Raw genomic sequence first — 19,623 nt, forward strand, 5'->3', positions numbered from 1 at the left:
CATTCACTGACACAGAATTCTCTTCATTATGGCAAATAGATTTAATTAGTTGCTATAGTTAAACAATTAATCAATCACTATTATGGCCAAACTGGTTATGATCCTATGCACAGTTTCCTGGGTTAGTCAGAACAACAAACAATTAGTTCCTCATGGTTCTTGGATGCAAAGACTTTTCAATGTTGGTAGGACCTGCTGTATTTTCTGCTGCCATAACTTTGGAGATGCCAAGGTCATTCCCATGCCATGGTGAGACTTTGAAGTAAGATTTTAGTGAAGGTAGGTTAGGAATATCTATAGGCAGAAGATGCAGTGTAGCATAATGGTTATAGAGAAGTGACCAGAAAGTCAGATAGAAGTGAGTTGAAGTCCCATCTGGCACCCCCTGGATAAGTCCTTCCATCTCTCAGTGGTATAAGCAGGTCTCTAAGAACTTATGTTTCAGAGAAGGTGATAACCATGTTGTAGAAGATTTTCTTCTCTGGGCAGTTTTCTATTGAAATTCAAGAGACCTGAAAAATGCAGTCAAAAAATGAAACTCAAGAAACAACAAATATGAAAAATTCAGAAAAGTATGAGAAGACATATGAATTGAAACAGGGCAAAACAACACAAAAAGTAAAACCAAAAGAACAATATATACAATGTGCCCAGGCTCACAGAGCTAATAAGAGTCTAAGGCATGATTTTGAACTCAGGAAGATTAGCCTTCTTAGCTCTTGGGCCAGCACTCTATCCACAATGCCACCTAACTTCCCGATATATCCACCACAATAGCATTAAGAAAAACAAGAAGAAAAGTCAGTCAAACCCATATTAGTTGCAAAAGTTAATCTTTGTCCTGAGAACAAATGATGAAACACACTTACCATTCCAGATTTGAGAAATAGAATGTTGACACCAATAAACCTGAAGAATAATTTTAAATGAAATGAAGCAATTATTAGTGTATTTCAAGTTAAAATCAAATATTGGGGACAAAGAAAGATCTTTGTGTGTACTGATTTTTCACTTTTGCTCTCTACATTTAATAGTTTGCAAAACTGTCAACTATGTCAACAATTTGACTGTGTCAAGTTGCTTTTAATGGAATTAAAGATAAATAGTAAAACTTCATTTAAAAGGCAGTCAGCTGATCTCTTAACAATACAGATAATCAATGTGGATAGAACATTTAACTAGCTACTAGAGTTTTTATTATAAAATTCTAAGTTATTATAAATATTAAGCAACTTTTTGTCCAGACCCACACTTTTTTCAGTATAAGAACTTGTAGTGGACAATATTCTGTCTCTAGTGCTGATTGGTAGTAGCCAAACATTATTATCTTAGAGAATTGTCTTGGATACTCTAAATGACCTAAATGACCAGCGCATATCCAAGTAGGATATGTACCCATGCCTTTCTATCTCCAAAGTCTGCTCTATAAACAAAGCACAAAGACACAAAGCTATAGTGTGCCATTTTGAATTTCATGATTATCTAAGCTATGATCTCCTATATTTATACATAGTATATAAAAGATAGAGGTGGGAAAAAATTACACAAATGAGACAAATCTTTTTATCAAAATTATTGATAGTCATTGTCAGAGCAAGGATCCAATTCTAGTTTCTGGTTTCTCAAACACTTTGTTAAATGCTTCTCATTTCCTTCGGTAGCTAATGTTGCTATGGCTACTTTCAATTTTGAAATTCTCATATTTTGGCTATTTAAATTCTCAGTTTTGATCTCGTACTATGATTGCATTAGTGTCCATTTTTATAACTTAAAATTTTTTTTCAATTCATTCGCTATCTGGGATATGAACTGGTCAACACACAAAATACTAAGCTGAAACATCTGCCAACATTCACAAATAAATGACAAAGTTTCCCGAAATCCCTGTAATCAATACTATCAGATGCCAAGTTTGCAGTCAACTTCAATGCATTTTATTCATCCTGGTCTGAAGTCACAGAGAAAAGAAAATTATTTTCTAATCTCCTTTGGATATTTCTCCTGCAACTGTTTAATAGCAGGACCATAAATTGAGATGAAGGGGGATTGTCTGTTTTGAGACACTGATACAATCTGGGGCGGGGGTTAATGAGTTTCTGCTTTTCCCAATATCTCTCTGAGCACAAGGTGTTCCTGTAGTAAGAGAGAGGGTAGAAGTGGGTCACAGGTTAAATTGGGTGACCAATATTTCCCATAAAGAACTTCTGAGTTGTGTGTCAAGGCATGCCAAAATAACAATACAGATGATCCTGAAAATGAATTGTGTCCTCACTTCTCTCTTCCCTCTTGGTGCTGTCCACACTGAGTACTGGGCATCTAACCAGCAATGTGGTTTCTATTTGGGGTGATGAGATTGTGTCCTATTTAGAGGAAAACCCTTACCATGGTTGCTTTGTTATTCAGAGACCTGTGGAAAACTAGGTCTTAAGGACCAATCTAGGCAAATAGCCTATGCTTCAATGTATGAATTACAATAATTCTTTCTCTACATAGGGATGATACAAATGCTCAAGCCATTCAAGATATATTAGAAAAATAGTACTTTAGAATGTAATTATTAAATTTTAGAATGAGAAGGGGTTGGACAGTTGATCAATAAGATTCCAGGAATACAGGAAACTAATTCAGTCACTTGGTTTTTATATGTGACAAATCCACAGATCAGCAAGGTAGGAAAAACTTGCTGGTGGTAACTAAATGTAAGACAATAGGATTATAATTTCAGACCTGGAAGAGACTTCAGAGGGCTATAGGCCAACTTTTTCCTTCATTTTACAGATGAAGAAATGGAAACCCAGAAAACTTAAGTAGCTAGCCCACAGTTTTAGAGGCAAAATCAGACATTCCAACTATACTTAATGTATTTTACTGCCTAGTGCTTAAGAATGAGGGGATAGAAGTAAAAGGGAAAACAAATTAATAAGGCTAAAGGTCACTTCATTTTAAACCTTAAGGAATAATTGATGCTATTAAGTATAACTTTTTTTTCAAATTTTCTTATGTAGAAAATTATATAATTCTTTTAAGTGACTCAAAGATACTTCCTAAAACAAGGTGTTCTCTCTCTCTCTCTCTCTGCTCTCTGTTTCTATGTCTGTCTCTTTTCCCTTCCCTCCTCTTTGTCTTTTGCCTCTCTCCTTCCCCCTTTTCTCTCTATCTCTGTCTTTTTCCTGTGTTACCATCTTGATTCTTGTCCTTCATTATCGAAGAAGACCAAAATGACATCACTATGTTTGAGACAAATTATAGTGTGTCCAACTGTGACTGATCAGACCAATATGAGCGGAATGCTCTATCACAGGTCAGACACAGATAGTCCATGTGAACACCTGGGGTAGGTATACTCAGCTTTCATATATCACGTTTTCCTTGAACTGCTTCAATTCTGCCTTCTTCATGGAGCGCAGCCTCCTCACTGATGAGGGCATGCCATGCTGGGAGGTCCTGGGCCAGTGTCTCCCATGTGACAGTCAATGAGACCTTCAGAGTATCCCAGTATTGCTTCTTCTGACCCCCTTATGAGTGCTTGCCCTGTGTGGAGTCTCCACAAAATAGTTTTTTTGGCAAGTGTATGTCTGGTATTCTAACAATGTGTCCAGCCCATCATAGTTGCATTCTCTATAGTAATTTTGGAGTGCTGGGCAGTTTAACTCAAGAAAGGACCCCAATGTCTGGTATCTTCTCCTGCCAGGTGATCTTCAGAATCACTCTCTTACTTTCTGTCTCAGTCTCTTTCTCCATCTCTCTGGCATTGTTGTTCTCTCTCCTCCTACTTTGTCCATACTGGTCATCTCAGATAAACTCTTCCTCATTGCTTTCTCATATAGTATAATTCTTTCCTATGTTTTAACATAAATTTTTCAGAGAACATCTACCCAATTACAATGCCATAATTACTTTTTTTTTGAATGTTATTTTATTTTATTTTTCCAATTACATGCAAAGCTAGTTTTCAACATTCATCTTTTTGTAAGTTCTTGAGTTTTTGTAAGCTATAATTACTTTTTGACAGGCATCATAGAGAGCAAATTGACCTTAGAGTCAAAATACTTGAATTTTATTTCTGCCTCTGACACGTACTGGCTGTATGACCCTGGACTAGTCACTTAATTTCAGCACTCTTAACAACCCTCTGAAGAAATAAGTTAGAGAGCAAGTACTAATATATATTTGAGAGAGGGAATTTTCTTACCAGGAATACCACTAAACAATAAATAAAAAGAATATGCCAAAACTATTCTTGGAATATTGACCTTTTTTTTAAAAAAAGATATTATGCTGTACATATATATATATATATACATATATATATATATATGATTGCAATTAATACACTTTTCCCCAGTCCCTAAATACTCAGTGACTTCATACTGCTGACCGAATAAAGTTCAAACACCATAGCCCAGTTTGGGAGGTCCTTTAAATCAGGGCTCCAAACAAGTTTTCCAGTTGTATCTTCTATTCTCCTTCATTTCCTCCGCACTGCAGTTACTTTTTCTTGAACATTTCATGACCTTTCTCACTTTTTCTATCATTCACTATTTCTGGAATTCCCTTCCTTTGCTTCTTCTGTTGAAATTTTAATCATTCTTCAAAACCCATCTTGAGTGCCACTTCCTCCAAGAGGTCTTCCTGGTCGAATTCGGGAAGAAATGAGGGGAAAAGATAATAGACTGCAAGTATGGAATATTGCACATATAGTCAGATTCAGTAGGCAGAGGTTGTGTGTTTGTGGTGGAAAGCATGCTGAATATGGAGTCAGAGGATCTGAGTTCAAATCCTAGCTCTGCTGTTTACTTGCAAATGTGACTTTGGGAAAATCACTCTGAGTTTCAGTGTCCTTATCTGTAATTTTATTTTTTAAATTTTTTAAATTTTTAAATTTTATTTTTTTTAGTTTTTGCAAGGCAATGGGGTTAAGTGGCTTGCCCAAGGCCACACAGCTAGGTAATTATTATGTGTCTGAGGCCAGATTTGAATTCAGGTACTCCTGACTCCAGGGCCGGTGCTCTATGCCACCTAGCCGCCCCCTTATCTGTAATTTTAAAGGAAATAAAAGATTATGTGAGCCAGGAGAGAGAGTATATTCCAGACAAAGAGAAAAGCCCTGAAGGATGGTTTGTAGCAGATAGAAGGGTCCTTTCTAAAGAATTCATCTAGAGAAGTAATGCTTATGGAGAACAATCAATTCCACCAACTGACACACAAGGAGTAGGAGGAGATCCAGCCCTGTTGAAGCATCATGGTACCCTGAGGGAGAGGCAGAAGGTATAAGATCAAATGAATCGAATTACTGCTAGTACTACTACATCCCCTCAGTACCTGATGGAAATAGTCTATATCCCTAAGCCCTCAAATCTTGGGAATAACAGTGTCCCTTTAACTACAAACCCCATTTCTTTCCCAGGTCTGCAACCGTCACTGAAGGAAACAATATCTGGGGAGAAGAGATCTGCCTTCTTTGCCACCACTGATGACAATGGGCAGCTTAATCCAAGAAACCTGAGAGTGGCAGCACCACCCAAGACTACCAGTCCTGTTTCCATCCTCGATCCTAAAGATATCCTAAAAAGCAACTTCTTCTACAGGTACTGAAGGCATAACTAGTAAAGACTTACAAAAAGGAAAATTTTTTTGGTATTGTCCCATGGTTTCATAGCAAAAGAACATATGATTTATCAGTAGAAATGACTTAAAGCAATACCATTATTTGTTTTGTATTTATACCTTAAGAATAGTACTTTTTCAACCAATTTGCATTTGAAACACTCCCTCCTTCCTTTTCTTTCTCCTTCTCCCTCCCTCCCCATCTCCCTCCCTCTTCTGCTCTCTTTCTCACCTCTTTTTCTCTGCATATATGCCCATTTATATACATATATGTGAATATGTTATCATTCTCATTAGAAGGTAAGCTCCTTGAGAATGACTACCTTACTTTCATATTTGTATCCTCGTCATTCAGCACATAGTTTTATGCAATGTAGATGCTAAATGAATTATTTTTGTTTGGTTATTAATAAGAGACCATGGACAAAAATTACACCAATGAGAAAGCATAGATTTGAATACCATTTAACTAGGACTTTTAGGACACTTATATGAAATCAATGCATAAAGGAGAGAACCTCAAGGTCAAGGATGATTTTTTTCTTTCTTTTCTTTTGTTTTGGGTTTTGTACACTTAGCTGCTTCTTTGATAACTCCCTCCACCCTTGCTGATAGCTACCTCTATTATTTAAGTATTAACTGAGTCTTGGAGAATTGTTTGAGGCTTGGGGGGGCAGTATTCAGTGACATGCTTAGGATCATAAACTACCATCAAAAGTAAGATTTGAATCTGTGGGGTGTTATGGTGATTAGAGTTCTTGACTTAGAATCAGCAGGATCTGAGTTTAAATCCTACTCATCTACTTGATCTGGAGGAGAGAGTGAGGCCGATGACTTTGCATGATCCTACCTCACTTACATCCAATTTACTCACAAAGCAAGACATCCTTCTGATGTCATGGAGTCCCTTTGAGAATGAAGGATAAACAACAAAAATCTGTGACCTTGGCCAAGTCAATTCACTTTTGTTTATCTTAGTTCCCTCATCTGTGCAATGGGGACAATCAGATAAGGCAATATATGTTTAAGGCAATCTGGGTTCACTCTCCAACCCATATTCAACCTGGAAGATTCAGTCCCCAGGGTATGGATGGTTACTTCTTCCCTCAGTGCTAAGGGGATGGGAGTTTCTTTCTAAGGCTATTGCTCATCAGTTTGTTTCTCCTTTGATTATCAGTTGATATCAATTATTTTACCCTACTTAATTAGCTTCTAGAAATGGACATTTATTGAGGCAAAGACAAATGGTACAAAACATCCTCTAAATCAAGGGACACATTTTTCAGAAGAAAATATAAAGTTCAGGCAGAAGTGGGCTCAGGCTTAGAGACTAGTGTAGAAAAAAGGAAAATCAAAGCTCTTGGTGAAGGCATTACTTTCTCTTCCTCTACCCCCATGGGGTTCTCCATGAAGTTCACCTAGAGAATGGTTTACTTATAGAATATAACTCCTAATAAATTCTGGAAATGCTTTTATTCAGCGTGCCTAGTTTGTCCCTGGCTCTTAATACACATGCCAGCAACTCTATATTGGGGATTTTGCTAAGATGGCAATGGGAAGTCCAGAATCTTCTGATCTTTTGAAATTCATAAAATCATCTTCTGGTCAAGGAGGTGGGGATTGAATCTTCCTCAGCTGAAGGAGCATCCACAAGGATGAAGCCTTGAATATTTTGAATTATTGAAGAACATTCAATGGAAAACATAGTTTGGTCAAAGGATATGAGGACCATTATTTCTGAAGAAAGGGGAAGCAGGGTACCTGATCTGGTTTCATAAAAAAGAACATTTCACTGGATTTTGGTTTTCATATTTGTTCAAAAGATGCATCCTGGTTATATTATATTCCTCTGTTCATTACTCAGTTTATAGGAATGTCCATCTACCTGTCTATAATTCACCCAGTTCCCAATACATTGAATACTTTAGGTGGTGACCTTAGGTACAGAGGAAGAAAAGGAGGAGGAGGAGGAGGAGGAGGAGAAAGAAGTGGTGATAGTAGTAGTAGCAGCAGCAACAGTTGAGGCAGTAATAGAGGAAGAGCATCTGGGTCAGAACTGAGACAGTTCAACAACAAACACAATTATGTGGATTGAAGAGAACAAATATTTTCTTAAGTATTAGATGTCACTACTGTGGTAAACGTTTTACACAACCCTGGGACATATGTGCTCTTATTATCTCCATTTTACAGATGGAAAAACTGAAACAGAGGTTAAATGACTTGCCCAGTATCACTTAGCTAGGAAGTATCTGAGGTCAAATTTGAACTCAGGTCTTCTTGACTTCAGGCCCAGTGCTTTGTCTACTTCACCACCCAGTTCTCTGAAACATGGACAATAAGCACACAAGGCTAAAAGATGTGAATAGACTAGAATCTTCACTAATGGAAAAGAAATCTTTATCCATGAGATCATGAATCTTCTGGAGTCCTAAAGTCATTATAATAACAAAATTTAAGTAATACTTATAACCATAATCCCTTGTGATCCTCAAAACAACTGCAAGAGGTAGGTAATCCAAATATTATAATATTTACAGATGAGTAAACTGAGACCCAGAGATATAAAGAAATTTAACAAAGTTTGTGTATCTAATAAAAGTGGCCAAGTCTAGATCTTTTGGCTCCAAGGATAGTGCCATTTTCCTATACTATGACTCCTCTTCTTTAATCACCACTGATGGTCTGTTTTAGTCAGCAAAGCTAATATCAAAAGTGGAGATTTGGGAAAGACTTGCAGGATTCTTGAAATGCAGCTCACTCTGCTGGATAATTTAGGCCTCAAGGTAGGGTTTACACTACCCAAATTTATGACTTAATTGACTTGTAGAGACCTGGTTGCTCTAGTTTTAATCCTCCAGATGAAAAGGCATGGGCATTTTCTCCACTTTTTCCATTTACAAAATCAGCTTCTGGGTAATGTTCGGCTCACTCTGTTCCAGGAATGACTGTTCTTCCCATTCTACCTTCCCCTCCTCCCCCACACCCCTTCCCCATGCCCCACCGCCACTTCAATGTTGGCCATAGAAGTGAATGTCTCCATTGCAGCAACTTATCGGAAGCAAACAAGTTTTGGAAAGTTAAGCAATGGCTTCTGAGGCACTAAGCTGCCAGGAGGAGAGGATACACAGTGCCTCTTGACCCTGCAAACACAGCAAAGTTAATCTTTTACTCAAACTTCTGAGGGGGACTTAAATGGGAAGAAGAAAGCTGTGTAAGCCATCCTTCCAACAGAAGTTCTTTGCCATTCATTTCAACCCCTGAGAAGATGCTCTCAGGGAGGATCTTCTGCCTGGTCCTGTGTGTACTGGGCACTGCCTGGGTATGGTTCTCTTTATTGGTTTTCTCCTATATTTCTATTCTCTCTTAGCTTAGCCAACAAAGACCACCATCAGGGGTCTGCAATGCTTGTAAGTTTAACCCATAAACTATTTATTCGCTTCATAAAATTTCCTGCTTCTGGTGTTTCATAGCTGGGTTCACTTGGACCTGCCTGAACACAGTTCCCTAGAAAAGCCTGGCATGTTCGTGGACAAAGGACTGGAGGGAGGACTGGAATGATTCATAAGGGATGAATGGGACTGGAAGGGGAATAGAAGGAAGGCATTGACTTTCTAGTTTGGTTCAAAGCAAGCCAGTCTTGCAAGAATGTTAGAAAGGTCGAGAAATCTCTGTCATGAGTAATACCATAACACTTGGAGTCATAATTTATATTCTCAGGCTTTAATGTTTAACTTCCTATTTTTTGTTACTTTGACAAGAAATATTGTTTTTATAATACTTTTTTAAACAAATTTTTCGTTACCTGTTTTTAAGGGAAATAAGTAATCTTTACAAATATATGTATCGCAGATAGAATATATAGACTGAGAATAACCTAGAATCTAAAGAGACCTAGATTTAAGACCTGATACACATATACCATGAAGTAGGCTTATTTAATTTATCTGAATCTTAATTTCTTCATTTGTAAAAAAAAGGGAAAAGATTGGATCTGTGATATCTCTTTTGAGAATCATCTTCCTTTATCAAATTAGATCTCTATCTTTTTGATAATTTACAGCCTTACAGACTTGCCTAGAGCACAGAAAGGTAATGCTTAGGATCATAAAGGATTTAAATCAATTCTTCCTGGCTCTCTATCCACCACAGAATACTATTTCTCATCCATAAAAATGAAGATAATAATGCTAACACTACTGGTTTATAGTGAGGGTTTGTAGTGAGGTTAGAGTTTTTCAAAACTAAAAGTGCCAGGTAAATGTGAATTATTGTTTTGTTAGAAGCATAGGGAGTTCGTAAGATAATGGTATTCCAGAAGTAATGATAATTTCATGAACTGACTATGCCTCCTGAAAATTGTTAATGTTTTCCTCTAGGAAATTGTCTAAATGCAGAAAAGTTTTATGTAGCAACGTTTCCAAAATCTCTCTCTCTTTCTTCTTTTTTTTAAAGTACTATGTGTTTATTGATGAGACACTCACCTCTCATTTATCCAAAGTCTGGTTTCTAATGTCTCTTTGTGTTAGGCAAATTCTCTGCTTTTGTTTAGGAGGTTGGAAATATCAACTCTGGAGAAAGAACATTAAGATCAGAGACAATTGAGTCAGTTAGGTTTACTGTTCAGTATCCGGATCTAGCAAAAGATAGAATATTGGATAAAAATGATATTATTTGCTAAAATGAGGCTTTGATCAGTGGAGAAATGGGAGAAGTGGGAGACTATGGGAACTGAATATTGAATATGCTGTCAGTTATCAGCTAGTTTTCTCTCTCTCTCTCTCTCTCTCTCTCTCTCTCTCTCTCTCTCTCTCTCTCTCTCTCTCTCTCTTTTCCAACCTTCTTTCAAGGGGGATTCTATGAAATGATGAAATCTTGTGAATGGGAAATGAATGCCAAGTTTATTTTAAGGCACTTAAATTTTTTTTAAAAAAAGTTATAAATATAATGAAGCTTTGGGTGATATATAGATTTCAGTTATTCTTGCTTTCTGGATCCCTCACTTAGAAAACAATATTTGACTTTGTCATCCTTGAATTACTTCAATTTGATGAGAATTTTAATTGTTTCTCTGTAACTATTGTATGCAACACACACACACAAAATTCATAATGGCTTGCAGCTCTTAACAAACTCTAGGGAGTTTCCATCTGATAGGTAGGAATCAGTCTTTCTCCTGGTCATATTAAAACATCTCAAGCAAAGTCCTCAAAAATTGAGTCTTAAAATAGAAATGGTGAAGCCACACTCTTAGCTGTTACCTTTCAAAATGGAAAATCATCATGTGAGAATTTTTCCTATCATGTTTTGAATCTGGGATTATAGATGTTATTTGTGAATCTGAATTTATAATTGAGCTATTCAAAATGGAATTCCATGAACTGGCTAGCTTTTTATTCAACTTTCATCATTCCAAAACAGAAAAGTTCAAATGAACATAAATATCAAAAGAAGATTTTGGAATATGAATGTCATGAAAATTACATCTGTGTCTCTGGCAATGATGAATTAGTAGACTTGTGACTATGAATAAGTCATTGACTTCTCTGAGTCTCAGTTTCCCCATCTGCAAAATCAAGATAATAATATGTTTAATACTTATCTCACAAAGTTGTAATTAAGCTTAAATGAGATAATGTATGCAAAGTGATTTTTAAACATCATAGAGCTTTATAAATGCCTTTGTCCATGTGGTTTGTTATTACAGGAGACTTTCTGGAGGAAGTGGGATTTGAAGGATAGAAAGAATTTGTATGAATCAAGAGGGAGTGGCAAGAACAAAATATTTTGAAATAAGAATAAGCATGGTATTGAAGAAAAGTGAAGAGGTTGATTTGTCTGAAGTGAAGGATGTGCATCCTGAAGTCTAGGACCTAGTGGTACTATAGATTAATGAGGTTGCTGGTACTTGGACCATATTTTTGAACTGGATGGTGTCTTTGGCAGAGGGTTTAGAAGGGCTTGACACACTCAACAGACTATCACTAGGATACTTCTGTAATCCAACTCCCAACCAAGCTAAAAACAAGTTTACCCTTCTGCCTTCCAAAGTCTATTTCTCTCTATGTGTTTCAAGTCAATCCACAAGAAAGTATAGAATCATTCATTCATTCAAGTTGTCTCAAAGTAGGAATGGAGACTATCTTTCTTCTCTAAAGCTCTGGCACAGAAACCTCATACAATTAATGAAGTATGGCAATTCCATTTTCCCGACCAATTGAAAACCAAGTTCTGCAAGTAACATGCAACAAAGGTCATACCTAATTATTAATATACATGGAAAAGTCCAAATGATTTTGTCAATAGCCCAAGCATTCTACTGCTCTTTAAAATAACAATATTAGCCTTTATTTTGTTTTTATTAATGAAATAAAATTAATTAATTGAAATAACAATAATTAGGTTTTGAAGTTTGCTAAAAACTTTGCAAATATTATCTTATTTAATTCTCCCCAAAATCTTGGTAGGCCACTTTAGAGATTAGGAAAGTAAGGCAGGCAGAGATTTAATTACTTGCTTGGAATCAAACAGCTGGTAAACATCTGGAGAAGGATTTGAAATCTCATCTTCTCAATTCCAGATCTATTGCTTTATGCAATACATCAACCAACTCCCTGACTTCAAATAAAGGGCCATTTACAGATTATATTTACTGGTGTAAATGTTTTCTCATTTAAAAATCCACTCTAATGCTACTTTTTATTTGTCTTTTGATTCTCTACAGGCAACTAAAGATGATGGAGGCTTTATAGCTCAAGGAGGAGGTGTTCGGGGCCCCAGGGTTGTGGAACATGAAACCTCCTGCAGAGAATCTAACTGGCCCTTCTGTTCTGATGAAGACTGGGTAAGGCAGCCTTTTTTTTTTCCTTTTTTACTTTTTGCAAGGCAATGGGGTTAAAGTGGCTTGCCCAAGGCCACACAGTTAGGTAATTATTAAGTTTCTGAGGCCAAATTTGAACTCAGGTACTCCTGACTCCAGGGCCGGTGCTCTATTCACTGCGCCACCTAGCCACCCCAAGGCAGCCTTTCTTAAATGATTGATGGCTAAAGGAGATGGCAACTCCCTCTGCAACTTAGCTTCTGATTTCCTAAAATTACTATGGCCAAAAAATTCCTCATCCTGTGGCCATTCCAGTGATGATCCTCCCCAATCTTAGGCTAGCCCTTGAATGGCAAAACCAGTTTATCTGCAGACTACACCTGGCACCAGCTTATTAGAATCCTACTGTGCTTGTACCCTGTTGGCCTGGGCTTTAAAGAGGCCACAGTCACCCCTGAACCATAATGAGGCTACAGAGGACTTTCATGGAAGGGGCAAGACAAGTAAATGCAGTCTAATACTTACACCTACACCTTACTAAGTCAAGGTTTTGAAATGCAGATGCATTAGACAACTATTTTGCTGCAATTAGCTAATTAGTGGCTCCTGGTCAAAAATGACCAAATAAGGGGCAGCTAGGTGGCAGAGGATAGAGCACTAGCCCTGGAGTCAGGAGGACCTGAGTTCAAATCCAGCCTCAGACAATAATTGCCTAGCTGTGTGACCCTGGGCAAATCACTTAAACCCACTGCCTTAAATAAATAATTTTTTAAAAAAATAGCCAAATAAAAAGGAGACAAGTCAGACAACCTCTCACTATAATAGCATCTAACTACCTTCCAGCAGAACATAATTAATAAGGGCTCACTAGCCAAAGGCATTTTGGCTTCAACTAAACTTTTCTAATGAAAAAATATTTCTAATGCAAAACTCATTTTCCTTGGGCTATGTGGATTTAAGATTGAGAGATTTTGGTCTGAACAAAACCTCAATGTTCTGCAGGGTAGCTAGGTGGTTCAGTGTTTAGAGCACTGGCCTTGGAGTCAGGAGACCTGAGTTCAAATCCAGCCTCAGACACTTAATAATTGCTTAGCTGTGTGATCTTGGGCAAGCCACTTAACCCCATTGCCTTAAATAAATAAAAAAAGTGAAAAAAATTCTTAACCTGGAGTCTGTGAACTTGTTTTAAAAATGTTTTAATAACCTTTTCAACATAATTGATTTATTTTTTCATCTTATGTGTTTTACTTTATGCATTTAAAAACATTATTTTGAGAAGAGGTCCATGACACAAAAGGACATTAAAGACCCATTAAATAGATAATATATAGGGCGATAATACTTTTGATCTCAAAGTTGTGGGGACTTTGAACTTTGTAGTTGTATATATCCTCTTTTTAGTGTTTCCAAGAGCACAAATCAAACCTCTGAACCACTTCTAAACCAAGAAAATACCAGATGGGTGGGGGAAGAGAAACAATGGGTGGTATGGCTCCTGAAGGGATAATATTTAACAATAGACAACATGAGGATTTTCTTTTCATTTTTCATTGATTGTAGTTTGGGAAATTTTCATCTTTGTCATTCTCAACACACTGCTTTCTTTAACATCAAATAATTCTGTTCCCCTTGCCTCCTTTTAGACATTTAAGTGCCCTTCTGGCTGCAGGATGAAGGGGCTGATTGATGAGACCAATGAAGACTTCAACAAAAGAATCAGCAAGATCAGAAACTTATTGTTTGATTATCAAAAGAACAACAAAGATTCTAGCTCAGTGACTAGGGAAATCATAGAGTTTCTGAGAGCAAACTCAAACAATGACTACAGTGAGTATTTGATACTTAGATTTGGCAGCAACAAATCCTTTCTATAAGGAAGCATTAACTTGGAATTCCACTTCCTTTTTATTTTTTTTAAATGGGCATTGGCAGATAATATCTCATATACCCACTTCCCTAATATTATTTCTGTCATGTAAAAGGGGACTTGCTGCTGCTACCTTTGTGATTTGCTTGTGGCTATCATTGTTAGTCACATGTTGGAGTAACAATCATAATTTAGATATGTAATTTTCCCATTGGATTATTCTAAAAAATTTTTGTCTCTCTTTCTCTCTCTCTCTCTCTCTCTCTCTCTCTCTCTGTCTATCATTATTTCTTCTATCAAACTTGTTATTTCATTGATGGTAGGAACTACCAATAAGAAAACTCCTTCTAAGGATTGATTGGTCAGCCTCCAATCACTACCTTAGAGTCTTTGAGAATTACTGGAGGACACCAAGAACTTAATTTATATACTCAGGATCACACAAATAATATACATAAGAGGAAGGAGCACACATTTATTAAACATCTATTATATGCTAGACACCTAAGCTGAATACTTTACAAAAATTATCTCATTTAATCTTCAAAATAATCTTGGGAACACAATTATTATCCTTTTACAGCTGAGGAAACTAAGACAGACAAAGGTTAAATAATTTGCTCAGAGTCACAGAGTAAGAACGTTTCTCAGACTAGATTTGAACTCAGGTCTTCTTGATTATAGGTCAGTGCTCTATCCACAGTACCACTTAGGTAGAATTTAAATCTGGGATATTCTAATTCTGAGGACATACCCCATCTACCATGTTGCCTTTTTGTAATTACCATTTAAAATACATATGGAAATTGTGATTATTTTTTCTGGCAAAACTAGTAGTTTTATCCTGCTGGGAATACACTTATACATAATGTAACCAGGTCACTCAATTGTGGCTTTGAGTTGCATTGCCCAGGAATGTTTTAATATGTGGTCTTTGAAAATTATTGTGCCCTGTGCCCAACATAGTGGAAGTTCCTCTCCAAATTTAGCAAGGCTTCTCTTCAGATAACAAACAATCTATCATTTGGCTTATACTTTCTAGTTAGGTAAACAGAACCTGGCAGATCTATAACTCTTCCAAACAGCCCGGGGCTACCTTTATAACATGATCAGAAACAAGAGGAGAATTCCAGTGGAAGTTAAACCATGTTACATTTCAAAAGTGATTAATTGGCATAGTACTTCAAGTTAAGTACAAATGGCAGATTTCAATTAAATATCTATGGGCTCCTCCCCCCCAACATAAAAACATATCTTTTTGACTCTGGTTGTTCTAAGCAAATCACTCAGCAAAGGCCATATTACTCATATCTCCTATTTCAGATAATGGTAATGCATTTAGTCAAGTGTCAGAAGATTTGAGGAAAAGAATTGAAATCTTGAAGCACAAAGTGACTGAACAAGTAAAAACAATTACTTCTCTGCAGAAAAACATCCGTAATCAGCTAGTGGAGATGAAGCGACTCGAGGTAGGTGACACATGAGCCTGGTTTTCCCTGTTTCCAAATATCAAATAAAGAAGAATGAGGAACAATCACATTCTGGACTCTTGCTCCCTATGACCCTCACTTCCTATGAATTTAGGTAGAACCTCAGTCTCTCATATGAATAGCTAATTTCATTGAGTCATGGGGTCATAAGATTTTGATTTGGAAGGGAAACTGGAAACCTTCTAATCCCTCCTCTCCCATGTTATAAAAAAGAATATAGACCCAGAGAAGTAAAATGACTTCCTTTAGGTCACATGGGTAGTAAATGACAGATAATCAGGATTTTTATCTTTTGACTCTAAATCCCATACTTACTACCAAACCACAAGATCACAAGATTTTGAGCTCAAAGGACCCTAGAAATTATCTAATCTAACCTCCTCACTTTAAAAAAGAGGTTGCTGAGGCTAAAGTAGATAAATGACTTGGCCAATGACAGAGGTAAAATTTGAACCCAGGAGCTTCCACCTCCATGTGCTGAGTGGTTGTTTTGTTTTTGTTTTTGTTTTTAATCTCATATTGTCAGAAAACTCTAGCTATTCTATTAAGGATTCTTTACTAGATAGAAATGTTGAGTTCTTGTTTTTATGCCATGCTATCTGGAAATCTTCCTAGATCTTTCATTAGATGGAAAATGGAGAATATTGGCTGGCATGTCCATAAATCAAGAAAATGAATAGTCACACGAAAACTAGTAAACCATCAAGGCCTTGACCAACATTGCTCATGACTCTCACCTTCCTTCTTTATTCTTCTCTTTCTCCTTCTCTCTAGGTGGACATTGACATCAAGATTCGATCCTGCAAAGGGTCATGCAGTAAGTCTTTAGAACGTGGACTCAACACAAAAAGCTATGAAGAAGACCAAAAGAAACTTGAGGAGGTGGCAGCCATTAACTTATACCCCAGCAGAGAGGTTCAATACTTGCCCAACTTAAAAATACAGACTGCGAAAGATCTAATTCCTGCAAAATTCAAAACCCAGCTTCAGGAATCTTCTCCAGAGTGGAAAGTATTAACTGAAATGAAACAGATAGAAATTACATTGGAAAAACCAGATAGAGATAGAAATTCTCCAGAAGGTTCCTCACCTTATGGACCAGGTTCCCAGCCTGGAAGCACCAGACCTGGAAACTATAGACCAGAAAGTCCTGGAAGTGGAAATTCTGGAACCCAGAATACTGGATCTTGGCACAGAGAGAACCCTGGATCTGGGAGCTCCAGGCCTGATAGCTCAGGACCCGGGAGCTTTGGACCTGGGAGTTACAGGCCCGATAGCTCAGGACCTGGGAGCTTTGGACCTGGGAGCTACAGGCCTGATAGCTCAGGGCCTGGGAGCTCTAGGCCTGTAAACCCAGACTGGGGTCATACAGATTGGAGCAAATATGAAGAGTCAGTAGATGGAAGCTCAAGTAGAGGTGATTTCCAGACTAGCAAACTTGTTTCTGGAGCAGATAAAGAGTTTGTAGTGAGTGGAGAAAAGGTCAGATCTGGTACTGTCACCACTCGCCATTCATGTTCTAAAACTATCACCAAGACTGTTGTGGGTCCTGATGGCAGAAAGGAAACAACCAAAGAAGTGGTCAAATCAGAAGATGGTTCTGATTGTGGCGATATACCAGGTTTTGATTTTGAGAACCATGGAAGCTCAATGACTTTCACCGGCATAGATAGCCTAGATGAATTCAAACGTCGACATTCTGAGTTCTTCAACACTGGAGAAACTGAGACAAAATTTCATAGTACAAGTCAACGAGGGGATTCAAGCTATGCCTCAGAGTCATCCCAAGGACCTGGCAGTAAAGTCTCAGGATCACATTTGGATGATGATGATCCTGATGACTTAAGCTCATTTCACTTTGAGGAACCTGACTTTTCCCCTCATGGTGAAGGGAGCTCTAGCTCGAGACACAAAACAGTAGTAACAAGTAGCAAGACTTTTAAAGGAAACAAGAGTTTGAAAATGTTGGATGAAGCTGATGGGGAGACCCAAAGAGAGGAAAGAACATTCTTCCAAGCCCGTAGTAGAAAAGGAGGTCATGGTAGAACTCGCAGTGCCAGAGGTACCCACAAATTCTTCTGAAACTTGATTTTGAGCTAGCCCTTTCAAATACTTACAATGCTAGCCCCATCAGATAGGTCTATCATTCAGAATACACAGTGGTGAGTGCCCCTTACCATGTCTCCCCCTCCCTTTTCACTGATTAGTCTGTTGCATATGTCTCAGTTGACATTTAGAACAGGTAATAGGGGAAGAAAAGCTACAAAACTGTCATATTAAATGATTTTTAAAATCATCATTGCTGGTTGCATACTACTTAACCATGATATTCAAATAAAGTTCTGGTTTTTCTCTGAGGAAAATCCCTTGTGAAATGTCCTTTTTTTTTTTTTTTGCATAGATTCTTACCTAATGTATATCCTGGGAGGCAGGGATCTGTTTTAATTCTATCTGGGCCCAGGCCTGACTTTAGAAACTTGACTGAACATAACTTCTGCCAACCAGCTCAAATTTTCTTTTTAGACTGTGATGATGTCCTGCAAATACACCCTTCAGGTGCCCCAAGTGGTCTTTTCAGTATCAAGCCAGCAGAATCCAGTAAGTTTGTTTCTGTTTACTGTGACCAAGAGACCAGTTTGGGAGGATGGCTTTTGATCCAGCAGAGAAGTAATGGATCACTGAATTTTAACCGGACATGGCAAGACTACAAGAGAGGTTTCGGCAAAGTCAATGGCAAAGGGGAAGGAGAATTCTGGCTAGGTAATGACTACCTCCACTTGCTCACTCAGAGGGAGTCAGTCCTCCGGGTAGAACTGGAAGACTGGGAAGGGAATGAAGTATATGCTGAGTATAACATCCAGGTTGGCTCCGAGGCAGAAGGGTATGTCCTAAGGATATCCTCCTATGAGGGAACAGCTGGAGATGCACTGATTGAAGGGTCTGTGGAGGAAGGGACCGAGTACACATCTCATGCCAACATGCAATTTAGCACCTTTGATCGGGACAGTGACCAGTGGGAGGAGAACTGTGCTGAAATGTATGGAGGTGGCTGGTGGTACAACAACTGTCAGGGAGCCAATCTAAATGGAATCTACTACCCTGGGGGGAATTATGACCCAAGGGACAACAGTCCTTATGAGATTGAAAATGGAGTGGTCTGGATCCCCTTCCGAGGGTCTGACTATTCCCTCAGGTCTGTTCGCATGAAAATCAGACCTCTAGAGACTCAGTGACCAGAGTAGGAAGAGAGAAGAAAATAGGCTATTTTGTTGGTCTGTTGGTTGGTGTTATGGACATGAAAAACTAGGAAGCAGAAGGAAGGAGGAGTTAAGGGGAAATGGGTCTTTATGAGTCCCAACAAATCCCAGGTGCTATCTGATTTCCCTTTGTACTGTAGCTAAATGCAACTGAGGTATATTTGTATTTCCAAAAATAAAGTTCTATGATATTTTTCATCTCTAAAATAATTTTCAGAGTTTTTTTTTAAATTCTATCTTAAGCATGTTTAAGCAAAGTGACAAACCAATTTCTTCCCCTATTCCTCAATCCTAGGTGGCTAGGGCATAGTGTCAGTTATCTCCTGTAGGAAGAGATAGAGGGAATGATAATGATGATGATGATGATGATGATGATGATGATACTTAGCTTTTACAGAGTATTTTAAGATTTACAAAGTTCTATCTTTACAACAAACCCAGGAGGTAGATGATATTATTATTCACATTTTATAGATGAAGAAACTGAGGCTGAGTGACTTACCCAAGATCACAAAATTAGTAAGTATCTGAGGCAACATTGACTCAAGTCTTCCTGAGTTATCTCAGGTTAGATCTATGGTC

At 37.7% G+C, this 19,623-nt stretch overlaps 2 protein-coding genes across 2 annotated transcripts; both read left to right on the plus strand.

Moving 5' to 3' along the window:
* The first annotated feature begins 8,819 nt into the window (after positions 1 to 8,819).
* Positions 8,820 to 18,192, plus strand: FGA (fibrinogen alpha chain). The gene is made up of 5 exons (XM_074229097.1): positions 8,820 to 8,929; positions 12,332 to 12,451; positions 14,071 to 14,254; positions 15,618 to 15,763; positions 16,559 to 18,192. The coding sequence occupies exons 1-5, from the start codon at positions 8,876 to 8,878 to the stop codon at positions 17,864 to 17,866; spliced, it is 1,812 nt and encodes a 603-aa protein (XP_074085198.1). The 5' UTR covers positions 8,820 to 8,875; the 3' UTR covers positions 17,867 to 18,192.
* Positions 18,142 to 19,251, plus strand: LOC141517766 (fibrinogen alpha chain-like; the record flags this gene model as incomplete). Its single annotated transcript, XM_074229098.1, has 1 exon — positions 18,142 to 19,251. A coding segment is annotated over one exon (876 nt), but the record flags the coding sequence as incomplete, so codon positions are not given.
* Positions 19,252 to 19,623: the final 372 nt, after the last annotated feature.

This window comes from Macrotis lagotis, chromosome 3, assembly GCF_037893015.1.
Source record: "Macrotis lagotis isolate mMagLag1 chromosome 3, bilby.v1.9.chrom.fasta, whole genome shotgun sequence".
Classification (NCBI taxonomy): domain Eukaryota; kingdom Metazoa; phylum Chordata; class Mammalia; order Peramelemorphia; family Peramelidae; genus Macrotis; species Macrotis lagotis.